Raw genomic sequence first — 13,435 nt, forward strand, 5'->3', positions numbered from 1 at the left:
AACATTGCTGCAAACAATTTATTATGATGATATATTTCACATCCAGACAACTTTGTAACATGATATGTAGGTACACATTTTTAACACTTAGCTAATATATACTTTCCCCAACTGGTTGCCAATATTTTTCATAGTCAACCTGTTGTGTTTTTATCTTAGTATACCATGCTGATGAGAGAGCACATCTTTTTTGCAGATCAGTAAAAATGAAGTACATGTTAATCATTTGCCTACATTTTGACTAAAAATTAAAATCATTAGAAAAATAAATTCCTTGACTGAATCTTGTGCCATACAATACTTTTTTGAATTTCGAGTCAATTTATAAATATTTAAAATGCACTGCAAGCCTCACACATCAAATTTGAAAATTTAACGGTCTTGATTGGAGAAATATTGTATCACACTTGTTGCAGTGCTGAAATCTATATTTACATTGAATTAAGTGACAATGTAGTAAAAAAAATACAGCTGCAATAGGGTCTTTTTAATTCAGTATATTCACAGATAAATCTAAGTATTGCTACCTTCTGATAGCAACACTCATGTATTGGTTCTATAAAAGGCAAATTCATATCTAAGACGTAATCCTAACTAAGGTCATTGAAAGGTAAAGATGGATATTAAGTGAAATTTTGTTTATGTGTTTTGGATGAGAAAAAGATAAAATAATAGGTGTGACCTGGACCCCTGAATGACAAAATATTGTGTAAGAGTTAATTATCTGGAATGTCACTTAATACTACAAAAATAGCTACTATATAACAACAATTACAACAAAACAATTGTCTTCACAGATTAATTTTTTTATTATCTTATACAAAGACCTATTAGATTTTAAATCCTATCTCTAACCTAATCATTATACATTTAAAATGAACTCATATTTTTTTTGAATCTCCTGAAAAAACTTTGAATTTCAAAAATGTAATAAGAAAATCAAACATATTATACATTCTGGTATATATTCTAGGCCACAATTATTTGACTTTAAGCAGATCCATAAAAGTGAAGATTGGTTCAAATCAATGGTGTCAGATTTTGAGATTCTTTCACATGATTATTAAAAAAACTACAGAGCTAAAGAGATGAGGAAAGATTACTGTTATGGTAAATGTGAGCTGAAATAAGTATTAAATAATCATATTAAAAAAATGTCAGGCCATGGCAAAGGCAAATTTTCTTCAACTAAAGTGGACACACTAAAAAGAATTGAAAGCATAAATGATTATTGATAAATATAATGTTAATCTTTGAGATGATGGTCTTACAGTAAATAGAAAACATTATTTTTTTATTAAAAAAAATATCAATGGAGTCATGAAAATGAGGTCATCATTAATTGAACTTTGCCAGACAGACAAGTGCACTACCATATTCATGTGTATAACAAATATAGTTGACAAATACCTTTTATTTATAGAAATAAGAAATGACCTCATACAAAGAGTGTACATCTATGAACTATGAATGTCATTAAGGTCAGGTGAACCTTGTAAATTGCACTTTTACATTTTACAAAACATCAATGAACAAAATACAGTTGATCAGTTTTTAATAGTTATCCAAAGATGGAACCTTACTGTTAACAAACAAACAATGAAAATGAGTTCAACATAAAGTACAAGTTTTATACAAAAAAAGAAAGGAAAGATCAAATATAACAATGGGAAAATAAAAAAATAATTCAGATATTCATCACACATTAGTGTTTAATGTTCAACAATAATTACATTTCTACACTTACAGTTTTGTGTTCTGCAGATTAAACAAACTGTAAGCTATCTTTTAAACCGTTCTTCAATAAAAAAAATAATTACACACTTTAAATTTATTCTTTACATAAATTCAAATCCTTATTTAATGAATGGCTATTATTTATTTTGAATTTATTAAACCATAAAACTAATTTTTTGACTCTTCACATTTCCAATGTGATGAGTCAAAAATTAATTTTATGGTTCAATAAATTCAAAATAAATTATTGCCGTTCATTATAAATAAATTTGTATCTAAAATAAAGCTCAAAGAACTTTTTATATTATTTATATTAACAGTAACAATGTACACACATGTTGGCGTATGAATACACAACGTCAAAGTGGGCATGTTGCCATAAAAATTGGCAACATTGAAAATAAAGCTAATAATTCTAACCAATCAGAAGACAGTTAAAACACCAAATTTTTTTATTCATAACTGGTATCACAATTTTGATACATAATAGAATGCATAACTCTAAATTATTTACCAACTTAAATCAACAAAACAATGATATACGTAGCTTTGTATAAATACAAATCAATCATCACACAATCAATAAAAATACATAGAAATACAAAGATTTTTTTTTTATACTAATGGCAAAACATCCAGAGATATCGTCTCACATGTTTTCAAGAAGTTTAAATCAATACTCATTTTTTGTCTGGAATAAATTAATTTCCGAATTATTTTACATTTTGCATAAGTTTCCATCAAATTCCCAGACAGTTGACAATCCTGAGTGAAACATGGCAATAAGTATACATAAACAAACAACATATATAACCCACTTTACAATGTTTTAACAACATATACCAAATGTATTACAAACAAAACACACATTATGCTTTATATATATGTAATTCAAATGATACAGGCAGAACAACTGGACACACAACTTTTTTTGTATTTGAATTATGAACAGTTTCAATATAATATTCAAGAATATCTGTACATTTGATTGAAAACATAATTAGCATCATATTTAAATTTGATTAAAAAAAACCTTAAACTAAGTATACATTTGATTTGCAGTTTAATTTACAAGCAGTAACAAACATGAACATTTGATTTGGAAAATATTTAACGATTAGTATCACATTATACATCCTAACATTTGATTAGAAACCCTGCCAATCAATTTTATATATAGCTTTTCTTTGGCCTCATATGTATACTCATCCAAAAAACAATTTCAAATTAAAATTCTTATTTCATGAGACAAGATCTAGTGTAAAATATACAATACATTATCCAGTATGGTGACAACAATAACTACAACCATTTTCCAATGATGCAAGTCATAAAATTCTTTCATCCATTTCTAGTTATAGATCAAAAATTGACATAAGTTTTAATTTATATCATGATTTGGCATGTTATGGGGAGGATTCAAATTTCAAATGAACTTTAAAATCTTGGATTATACTCTAAATTATATCAGTTTACACAAATAAGTATTTTATTCTTGATTCCAACTGGAAAAAAGGATAATGGTTCTTGATTCCAACTGGAAAAAGGTTAATTGTTCTTGATTCCAACTGGAAAAGGTAAATTATTCTTGATTCCAACTGGAAAAAGGTAAACTGTTCTTGATTCCAACTGGAAAAGGTGAACTGTTCTTGATTCCAAATGGAAAAGGTAAATTGTTCTTGATTCCACCTGGAACAGGGAAATACAATTAGTTTTGATGAGCACTCTCTAACATAGCTTCCCCTGAGATAATATCGATGAAGCTCCTGGAATCTCAAGTCAAATGAATTATATCCAAACAATATCCATCTTCTAAATCTAAATCATTAGGAGTATCATCCACTGATAAGTCTTCACCATCAAATTGAAATTTCAGTTTTGAAATGTCAGTGTTTGTCTTTATTGAATATTTTCTTAGAATGGCATCTAAAGGCTGGTTCTGAAAGAAGCACAAATTGAAGTCAACATGTTTTCAATTATTATCATAGTAAAGTCAACATTAAAGCAGGTAAAATATAAACAACATCAAAAGAAATAATGATTTACAATATCTACAATAGTTAATAATAATTAACATTACCTTTAACAGTTTATAATAATTGACAATACTTCGATATTTTATACAATAAGAATGGATTACCATTATTTCACATGTGAAATAAATGTAAAATAATTTTCAATAATTCGCTCCTTTAACTACTAGCTGATGTCAATGCAAGACATTGCCCTTGTGTTGCATAAAAGGATATTGAGAATGGGTAGAAGAAGATATAGGTCATTGTATTTCCAACTTTATTTACATTAAAAAGCCATTGCCAATGTAATAAAAATAACCAGTCAATACCTTCCATAGCTTATACTAATTGACAATACCTTCAGTAGTTTATCATAATTGACAATACCTTTGATATGGTGTATTCCTCTTTGTGTTTACTCATTTTACTCTGAACAAATAACTGTATGCTATCAGTCCATTCAAATGTGCAGGAACTGTCATCTAGGATTGATCTATCTTCTCTACTTACATGACAATCTGATAATAAGTTATACACTTTTGTTATTCAAATATTCATATATTTTCTTAATCAAAAACAAATTTAGGAACTCATCTAGAAACAAATTTTATCCTTTATATTTAATGGTAGTATTTTTTTGATTTTTTGTTGATATGAACAATCTTGTGTTTGGATATTATATATTCCATTCACATTGTCTGTCCAATCCTCCTTTTGAACTAACAAATTCATCATACTTTTCCCAAGGTTCAATGTACTCCTGAACAAAAATACTTTATATTTTAAAAGACAAAAGCTTGACATTGCTGTGAAATAACAGGTTGGCACTAATGGAATGTCTATCAAGACCCTTTTTCAATATGTTGCATGAACTTATATTTGAGTCACTCATTTATCTAGTGCTTATGAACATAATGACTTTTTAAGTTTATTAACTGTTTATGTGGTACTGGTTTTGCTCATTGTTAAAGGTCATTAGTCAATATATATTTGCTAACATCTACATTACATGATCTCTGGTGAATAATAGGGTCAACATCCTTTAAGCACCTCAAATTAAGGTACTCAAATATGATGTACTTCTATGTAAGCATGTAGATCATCAGATTCACCCTTTCGCCAAATTTGTGCATTGTATTCATTTTTTTTACTAGATCATGTGCATTGGACATACACAATTTTAAACAAGTGACCCAGCTTAATCATTTGTGCTGATTAAAAAAACAGAGGTTCATAGAATGAAGGTTAAACTATTGAATTATCATGTGTGCAAAGAACAGAATTTATATACCTGATTGTGTAAATATTTTGATATTTTCTACTTTAAGAAGCCACATTACAAAGAAATTCTTAAGGAATGCCAGATCATTGAAAATGAATCATATTTATAGTACCCTCAATATTTATCCACATATGTGAAAATGTGTAAGTTACGAAACGAGCAGTCATACTTATCTAAGTTTACAATATGGACAGAGGAATAGAAGAAAAGGGTACCATAACCTCCTTCCAGAAATAAATTGTGGATATTAACCAAGTTGTCTCATTGGCAATTAAAAACCCTCTCCTTATTCTATTTTGAGTATTACTTTATTATAATGTTCAGATAAATTACCTCTTCGTATAATCTAACACATTACAGTATCACAACATTAATTAAAACTTACATAAAATATCTGCCACCTGTAATCCCAAACTCTTTGGTGAATCATGGGAATGGATTGTTCTATCATTTAACAGAAATAAAATCTTGTTGCTATTGACATCCAGTTTACTTGCAACTTCCTGTATAACTCTTTTAAATAATTCACCCTGTAAAAAATTGCATAATTCTTACTGATTATTTGAATATCAAAGTATATGATTCAAAATCAATGGATAAGATAAGGCCAGGGTTTTTTAATTTGTTGGTTAACTGATTTTCCCCATGAAAAAGTCGGATCGGTCGGTTGGGAAAAAAATTTCTCTCAAAACAGAAAAAATATGCAAAAAAATTAATATATTTTACCTTTCTAACAATATGTTTGGTTTGCTATTTGATCATCATTTCTTATATACTAGTTCGATGAAATAGTATTGGGCAGCTGCCATAAACATCACATGACATTGTCTAATAATTTTCTGTGAAAAAATGGGGGGATGGGGGATGGTTGTGGCCATGGACATAGATGTAATTAAATCGTCATTTCACAAACATAGCCTTAAACAAATTTCAGGAAACTTGGTGATTAATGATCTTCAAACACGAAAACTGATAAAGAAAAAAATGCAAAAACATCGTACGAAAATAAGTTTCAACACATGTCAAAAACGTAATAGACTCGTCCACTGGAAAAAAAATGAGGATATTGGGTTCATCTGTTGTCATGCATTCCTGTTTTTTATATCTGAATGGACGATTATTTTTAATTATCAATGACACAAGTCTGAAAGAAATTCCAAAGGATTTGTTTTAATTAAGTTCTTCAACTTGACATCTAGGGTTTGACAAGTGCATTTTCCATTTTCTATCTTACAGAATGATGACAAATACGGGAAACAAACTAAATGTGTAATGAGTTTTAAGCACAGGTTTCGTTTCACAAAATTATTTGTGCAAACAACATTTCAAGGTCAGTTATTAATTATTTTGTCTATTTTTAGATACGTAAATTGGAAGTTTCAGATTTCACAACAGAAAGTGTTATCAATTCGGTTAGTGCTTAATGCATTTCATTTTTAAAAAAAGGATATTTTATTTATATTTTAGAGATAATGTTGTTTTTTGGGGTTGGGGGGAATAAACTAGAGGCTCTAAAGAGCCTGTGTCGCTCACCTTGGTCTATGTGAATATTAAATAAAGGAAGCAGATTGAAAATTGACTACAAAGGTCAATAACTCCTACAGGGGTCAATTGACCATTTCGTTCATGTTTACTTATTTGTAGATCTTACTTTGCTGAAAATTATTGCTGTTTATAGTTTACCTATATCTATAATAATATTCAATATAATAACCAAAAACAGCAAAATGTCCTTAAAATTACCAATTCAGGGGCTGCAACCCAAAAACAGGTTGTCCAATTCATCTGAAAATTTCAGGGCAGATAGATCTTGACCTGATTAACAATTTTACTTCATGTCAGATTTTCTCTAAATTATTTGGTTTTTGAGTTATAAGCCAAAAACTGCATTTTACCCCTATGTTCTATTTTTAGCCGTGGCGGCCATCTTGGTTTGATGGCCAGGTCACCGGACACATTTTTTAAACAAGAAACCCCAAAGATGATTGTGGCCAAGTTTGGATCAATTTGGCACAGCAGTTTCAGAGAAGAAGATTTTAGTAAAAGATATATAAAATTTACGAAAAATGGTTAAAAATTGACTTTAAAGGGCAATAACTCCTAAAGAGGTCAACTGACCATTTTGGTCATGTTGACTTATTTGTAACTCTGACCTTGCTGAACATTATTGCTGTTTACAGTTTACCTATATCTATAATAATATTCAATATAATAACCAAAAACAGCAAAATTTCCTTAAAATTAACAATTCAGGGGCCGCAACCCAAAAACAGGTTGTCCAATTTATCTGAAAATTTTAGGGCAGATAGATCTTCACCTGATTAACAATTTTATCCAATGTCAGATTTGCTCTAAATGCTTTGGTTTTTGAGTTATAAGCCAAAAACTGCATTTTACCCCTATGTTCTATTTATAGCCATGGCGGTCATCTTGGTTAGTTGGCGGGGTCACCGGACACAATTTTTAAACTAGATACCCCAATGATGATTGTGGCCAAGTTTCAAATAATTTGGTCCAGCAGTTTCAGAGGAGAAGATTTTTCTAAAAGATTACTAAGATTTACGAAAAATGGTTAAAAATTGACTATAAAGGGCAATAACTCCTAAAGTGGTCAACTGATCATTTTGGTCATGTTGACTTATTTGTAGATCTTACTTTGCTGAACATTATTGCTTTTTACAGTTTATCTCTATCTAAAATAATATTCAAGATAATAACCAAAAACAACAAAATTTCCTTAAAATTACCAATTCAGGGGCAGCAACCTAACAACGGAATGTCAGATTCATCTGAAAATTTCCGAGCAGATAGATCTTAACCTGATTAACAATATTACCCCATGTCAGATTTGCCCTAAATGCTTTGGTTTTTGAGTTATAAGCCAAAAACTGCATTTTACCCCTATGTTCTATTTATAGCCATGGCGGCCATCTTGGTTAGTTGGCGGGGTCACCGGACACAATTTTTAAACTAGATACCCCAATGATGATTGTGGCCAAGTTTGGTTAAATTTGGCCTAGTAGTTTCAGAGGAGAAGATTTTTGTAAAAGTTAACGCAGGACGACGACGGACGACGACGACGGACGACGATGGACGCCGGACGCCAAGTGATGAGAAAAGCTCACTTGGCCCTTCGGGCCAGGTGAGCTAAAAAGCATGAAACAATTTTATTTTTATTCTGCAAATCAGCAAAATTGGGTCGCTGAATTTGTTAACAGACAAATTAAAAAATCCTGGCCTAAGTAATTTGTTTAAAATGAAAAAAATATTGAGATAAAAGCAAATGATTAGCAACAATATGTGTGGCCAAGTCAGGACACTGATTCATATAACTTTAAGCTATACAAAATTGATTATTTGCACTGATTAATTGATTTAAGTTTTAATAAGTTACATACTTAATACATTATAAGTGTGCTAGCGTGTATTTATTCATGATTGAATAAATACTGATATGATTTTGTAATTTATATTTTATTTCCTATTTGAATTTACTTTAAATAAAGATGATTTTATTCCTAATGCATATTTGTGTTTTCGTTTTCAAATAGATTAATTACGGATTGTAATTAATCATGAGTGGTACTATTCGTATTTTATATTTACGGACTTTGACGATTGACTAGTTTGGCCTTGATTGTTACTCACTTCTACTATTCTGATGGTCAGTGTTTTACGCTTGATTTGACCGCACACTTTCTGCTATTTCATTGGTTATATATCTTTTGGCGGTTTATTTATATTAAGTCTATATTCAATTGTGGATTGATGTTCAAACCGAACAGACGTTTCATTTACTTTATTTGCTGTTTCCTATTTTGTATCATTTGTATTGGAGGAATTCCACGATTGTTTCAGGTCAGTTTGCTTACTTATCTCTTTAGATATTCTGTCTTTATCTTACTTTCATTGTAATTTTATTACCGGATTAATCAGTATTTCACGCATGAGTAACTTTCCATTTTACCATGAATTTGTAGTAAGAATGTGTATCGTGTGATTGGTGAATGAATGTTGTAAACTATTTAAAAGGTTAACGTAACTTTTATAACAGGCACATTATTGATTTACATTTGAGCTACATAATTTAAGCCTGAGAATAAATAGTGTAAATAAATATAAACGTATTGAATGTCGCATATTTGAGCAGAATGAGTCCGAGAGTAAATGAGTAAAATGTTAACTTGATAAATACTTTTCAGAGTCTTTATAATATTTTTGTCTCCGATTGATAGATTTTAAGTGTTAATTTGTAGTTGCTTATTATTTTATTAGCTTAGTTATTTTGCTTTGTTTAGCTTAGCTTATATTTATTAATTAACTGCTTGTTGCTATTTGCTTAATTAATGCTTATTGTGCTTAGACTGTTTGTTTATAGTTTTAACGGCTAATTCGTATATTATAATGTTTTGCTAAATGAGAAACTATATTTCTATTTTGCTTTTCTGACAAGTTAAATTCTGTTTCGAACGTCACAGAAAGTTATATTTTGATAAGATAAGGTTTAATTACACATTTTGTTAATTTCATAAACTGTGTCGTATTTTACAGTCAATTGGTTAATTATTGTGAGTACACATATTACGTAAATTTATCAGATTGATATAATACATGTTTTAAGAGAATTGATTTATATACGTTGTTATTTAATGTAATATTATTTTACAGGGTTTCTTTTGATGCTTCATTCATTAATAAAACTATCCAGAACCCTATACATAGTCAACTATTATTTACGCCCAGATAGTGCGACTACATAAGTGATATTTATTCACTTATCTACTGACAAATGCAAGTTCATTATCCCCTGAGAATTGAAGCAGAGGGGGAATTTTAGTGTTTAGAGGCACTAACCTGGACACTGTTTGAATTGCAAGTAAATAAGTGTTTTAACGTACAAAGTACAGGGAATGAATGGTTGCACTTAGTAAATAGTCTTTTTAAAGTGAACTGTTTGATTTCAGTAATCAGTTCATACCCAGTAAATATTTCAGTAATTAGTTCATACCCAATAAATAGTTTTTTAAACTTTAAACCGGATAATGAATTATTTTCAAATTATAAAGTTATCCTATTACTCATAGTAAGAGCGAGATCCATATGATGAAGAAAAAAAACATGGATACTTATTGCATACATATAAGCTTATTGCATAAATCAGCTTAATATATGTAGCAGTCAGAAAGTCAGGACAAGTCCAAAAGCTGTTATTTCCATTAACAGTTAATGGAAATAAAAAGAAAACTGGATCCATAAGTATTCATTACACAATACTGATCTACAAATCAAGATCTGCATGCATTCTCATGAAAAGTCTGAACCCTATTGATTTTACTGCATGACAAAAATGGGTAAAACTAAATAGTAAAAGGTAAAAGGTTATATTTGATTGTCATTAGAAAAATATTTTTTCCTTTCCAAACAATGTATTACACTACATTGATTTTTCATACTTTTATTACCTACCTTTTTCATTGGATATCTGAATGTGTCAGCACCATATTTAATTCTTACAGTTAACGTATCTTCACCATAATCATCTTCTACACAAACTACATCCTGGTCATCTGGTCCTCGGACCCTTTCTTCTGTTATTAAATGTTCCTTGGCATCACATATATTTCTGTAAACATAGATATATTTAAATTCTCCAAGCATGTGACCTTAGTAAACAAAATAGCATTTTAGACTTCTGATGAAAACAAAATGAAAGAAACTGGAAAGAATTAAACAAGATAACCTCCCTCCTGTATAAATAAACTGTTGAAACAGAGATATATCTAGCCTTCCTATAATTTTGATAGACTCATTAGTTATATATAAATAATGAATTTTAAATGTCAATACTTAAAAAAGTTTCAATCTCATAATCAATGAACCATGACTGAAAGTATAGGGCCAAATAATTTTAGTGGAAATGAAAAAATGTCAATGCTAATACAAATACCATATATACTTTTACTTTCATAAATGATCCCTTTTAAACTGACCTATATACAAATTGTTACAATCAAATTATGTAAGTGAATGAACCAAAATAAGAGGGCCAGGCAATATTATAAACTTTCACCCATAAATTATGAATAAATTTCAAAGTAAAAAAAACATGCATGAGGGATAGACCATATAATTGCCATGGAAGCGGGATGTGCCAATGCTAATACAACTAAATGCAAAATCTCATTGACTGATTACTAGTGGTTAGCCTTAAACTTAACTAAACATAGTTAGTTGGGTTTTTTAATTGGTAAAGACGTCCATACATGACAGTTTTAGTTGTCTTAGTGTTTGTATATGAAATCTTTTAAAGAGGCTTTTTTTCTGGAGATCCATTACTTTATAAAATTTCATGGAATGAATCTGTATTTAACTTAAGATACAAATCTTAAGGCATTTTTAAAAGCCTTTAACATCATGTTTTACATGGTGGTGACGGTAAGGACATTCCGATATATTGTTGCCACAGAGATTTTACTTTCGTTATTGACTGGAACGATTGTATGGATATGCCAACATTATTGAGTGCTAAATAACACTCCATATTGCTTGTTATAAATTCATTTCTTCATTGAAAACTCATAAAAATAGATTTTGAACATTAATTAATTATCTGTACATTAACCCCACTTTCAGGTATATAGATGTGATTTTTTTTCTGAGACAAGTGCTTGTGAACATCCACAAGAATTTGCGGTTTTCCAATGTTCAGTACTTTGATTTCTTATGCTGTATACCTGTAATGAACCATATGAGTATTTGGACCATACGTGTATGGTCATGACCATATGAGTAAATAAACTAGTTTGGTTATTTACAGGCCGGACCATATGAGTATTTGCACCATATAGGTATTTTTTCAAATATAAAAAAACTTTATCTAAAAAAAAAAACAATGATGTTTACATGAACATGTATTAATTTTATAATTCAAAGGCTATATAAAAATCAAATATTGATGCCACAGATAGTTTCTTATTCTTAATTATTCTTGTATTCTTAAAATTACGCTTTGGATTGCATTTACTTCCACACAGTACCATAATTTTTTTCTGCATTTGCACGTCTTAATTGTGCACGATCCTTTGCAGTTACACCATTTGCATTCGAGCGAAAAGCTAGCCTTCTTATAAGCTTCATGCAGTGATACCAAAGTCTCGGGATATTCCAAAACAGTTGTTAAGAAAGTAGGGAAATATCTACCTAAGTCCACATATTGCCATGCACTGATAACAACAAGTCGGTAATGACTTTAGGTATAAAATGTGTTTACTATAGTGATTATTGTCAGAGTAAAATTAAATGCACAAAACTGCTTATTTTTTTATTATAATATAATGAAATGACCTTTGATATCGTCTTTTTAATGACATGACAACTACAAGGGTTATACCTTATGAAGAGTTAGGTGTCACCTGTAAACTTGTTAATTACCCCAACCATATGAGTATATACCCATATGGTCATGACTATGCGGGAATGGTTTAAATTCTCATATGGTCTGGAACATACCTATGCGAGTTTGTAGTGTCTTAATATACTAACCGTATGGCATTTTTAAGGGCCTTGGACATCCTTTTCTTCTTAATAAACTGTTGAGCTATACCAGTCGGAGGTGACGGTGGTGGCGGAGGTGTTGGTGATTTAACTAGGTCAGCTGTGCTCTTTGCCCATTTTGGTGTTCTTGAAAACAAATATGCTTTACTGATTACTTTGTATTATTGTGTGAGATAATGACACTTATACATCAAAACCGTTTATCATGTATATTAACTCTAAAATTTAGAGGCTCTCAAGAGCCTGTGTCTCTCACCTGTATCTACTGCTGTTTTGGAAATCATGTAAAATACATGTAAGGTTTAAATCATAATAAATAGTTTTAGATACCCTAATAAAGATTGAGGCCATGTTTGGTATTATTTGGTACAGTAGTTGAATTAAAAGCAGGTCATCCCACTAGTTACTAGACTTACAATAGTTACTAAAAACCCCTTATCATTTATGTCATTATTTAAATTAGTTTTGTGACCATTTGAATTTGTTTTTTTACAATTTTCCCTGGTTGGCATGGTCATCAGATATATTTTTCAATCAAAATACCCTAGTTAAAATTGTGGCTAAATTTATTTCTATTTAGCCCAGTTGATTAAGTGGAGAAGATTTTTGTTAAAAGATTGCAAAAATTTACGAAAAATTGACCATAAAGGGCAACTCCTTAAGGGCTCAATTGACATTTATGGTCATGTTGACTTATTTGTAAATCATACTTTGCTGAACATAATTGCTGTTTACAGTTTACATGTATCTCTATCTATAATAATATTTAAGATAATAACCAAAAACTGCAAAATTTCCTTAAAATTACCAATTCGAGGGCAGCAACCCAACAACAGGTTGTCTGATT

The 13,435-nt window shown here is 29.9% G+C and overlaps 1 protein-coding gene across 1 annotated transcript in view; it reads right to left on the reverse strand.

Annotated features, from left to right (window-relative positions):
* The window catches only part of LOC134707263 (NFATC2-interacting protein-like), a 23,329-nt gene continuing 9,894 nt past the window's right edge, over positions 1-13,435 (reverse strand). Inside the window, exons 4-8 of the mRNA XM_063566881.1 lie at positions 12,577-12,714; positions 10,501-10,657; positions 5,420-5,564; positions 4,140-4,270; positions 1-3,676 (exon numbers count right to left, since the gene is read on the reverse strand). Of these exons, the coding sequence (XP_063422951.1) occupies positions 3,512-3,676; positions 4,140-4,270; positions 5,420-5,564; positions 10,501-10,657; positions 12,577-12,714 (736 nt within the window). The 3' untranslated portion in view covers positions 1-3,511. The remainder of the gene's footprint in view (positions 3,677-4,139; positions 4,271-5,419; positions 5,565-10,500; positions 10,658-12,576; positions 12,715-13,435) is intronic.

Source organism: Mytilus trossulus, chromosome 2, assembly GCF_036588685.1.
Source record: "Mytilus trossulus isolate FHL-02 chromosome 2, PNRI_Mtr1.1.1.hap1, whole genome shotgun sequence".
In the NCBI taxonomy this organism is placed as follows: Eukaryota; Metazoa; Mollusca; class Bivalvia; order Mytilida; family Mytilidae; genus Mytilus; species Mytilus trossulus.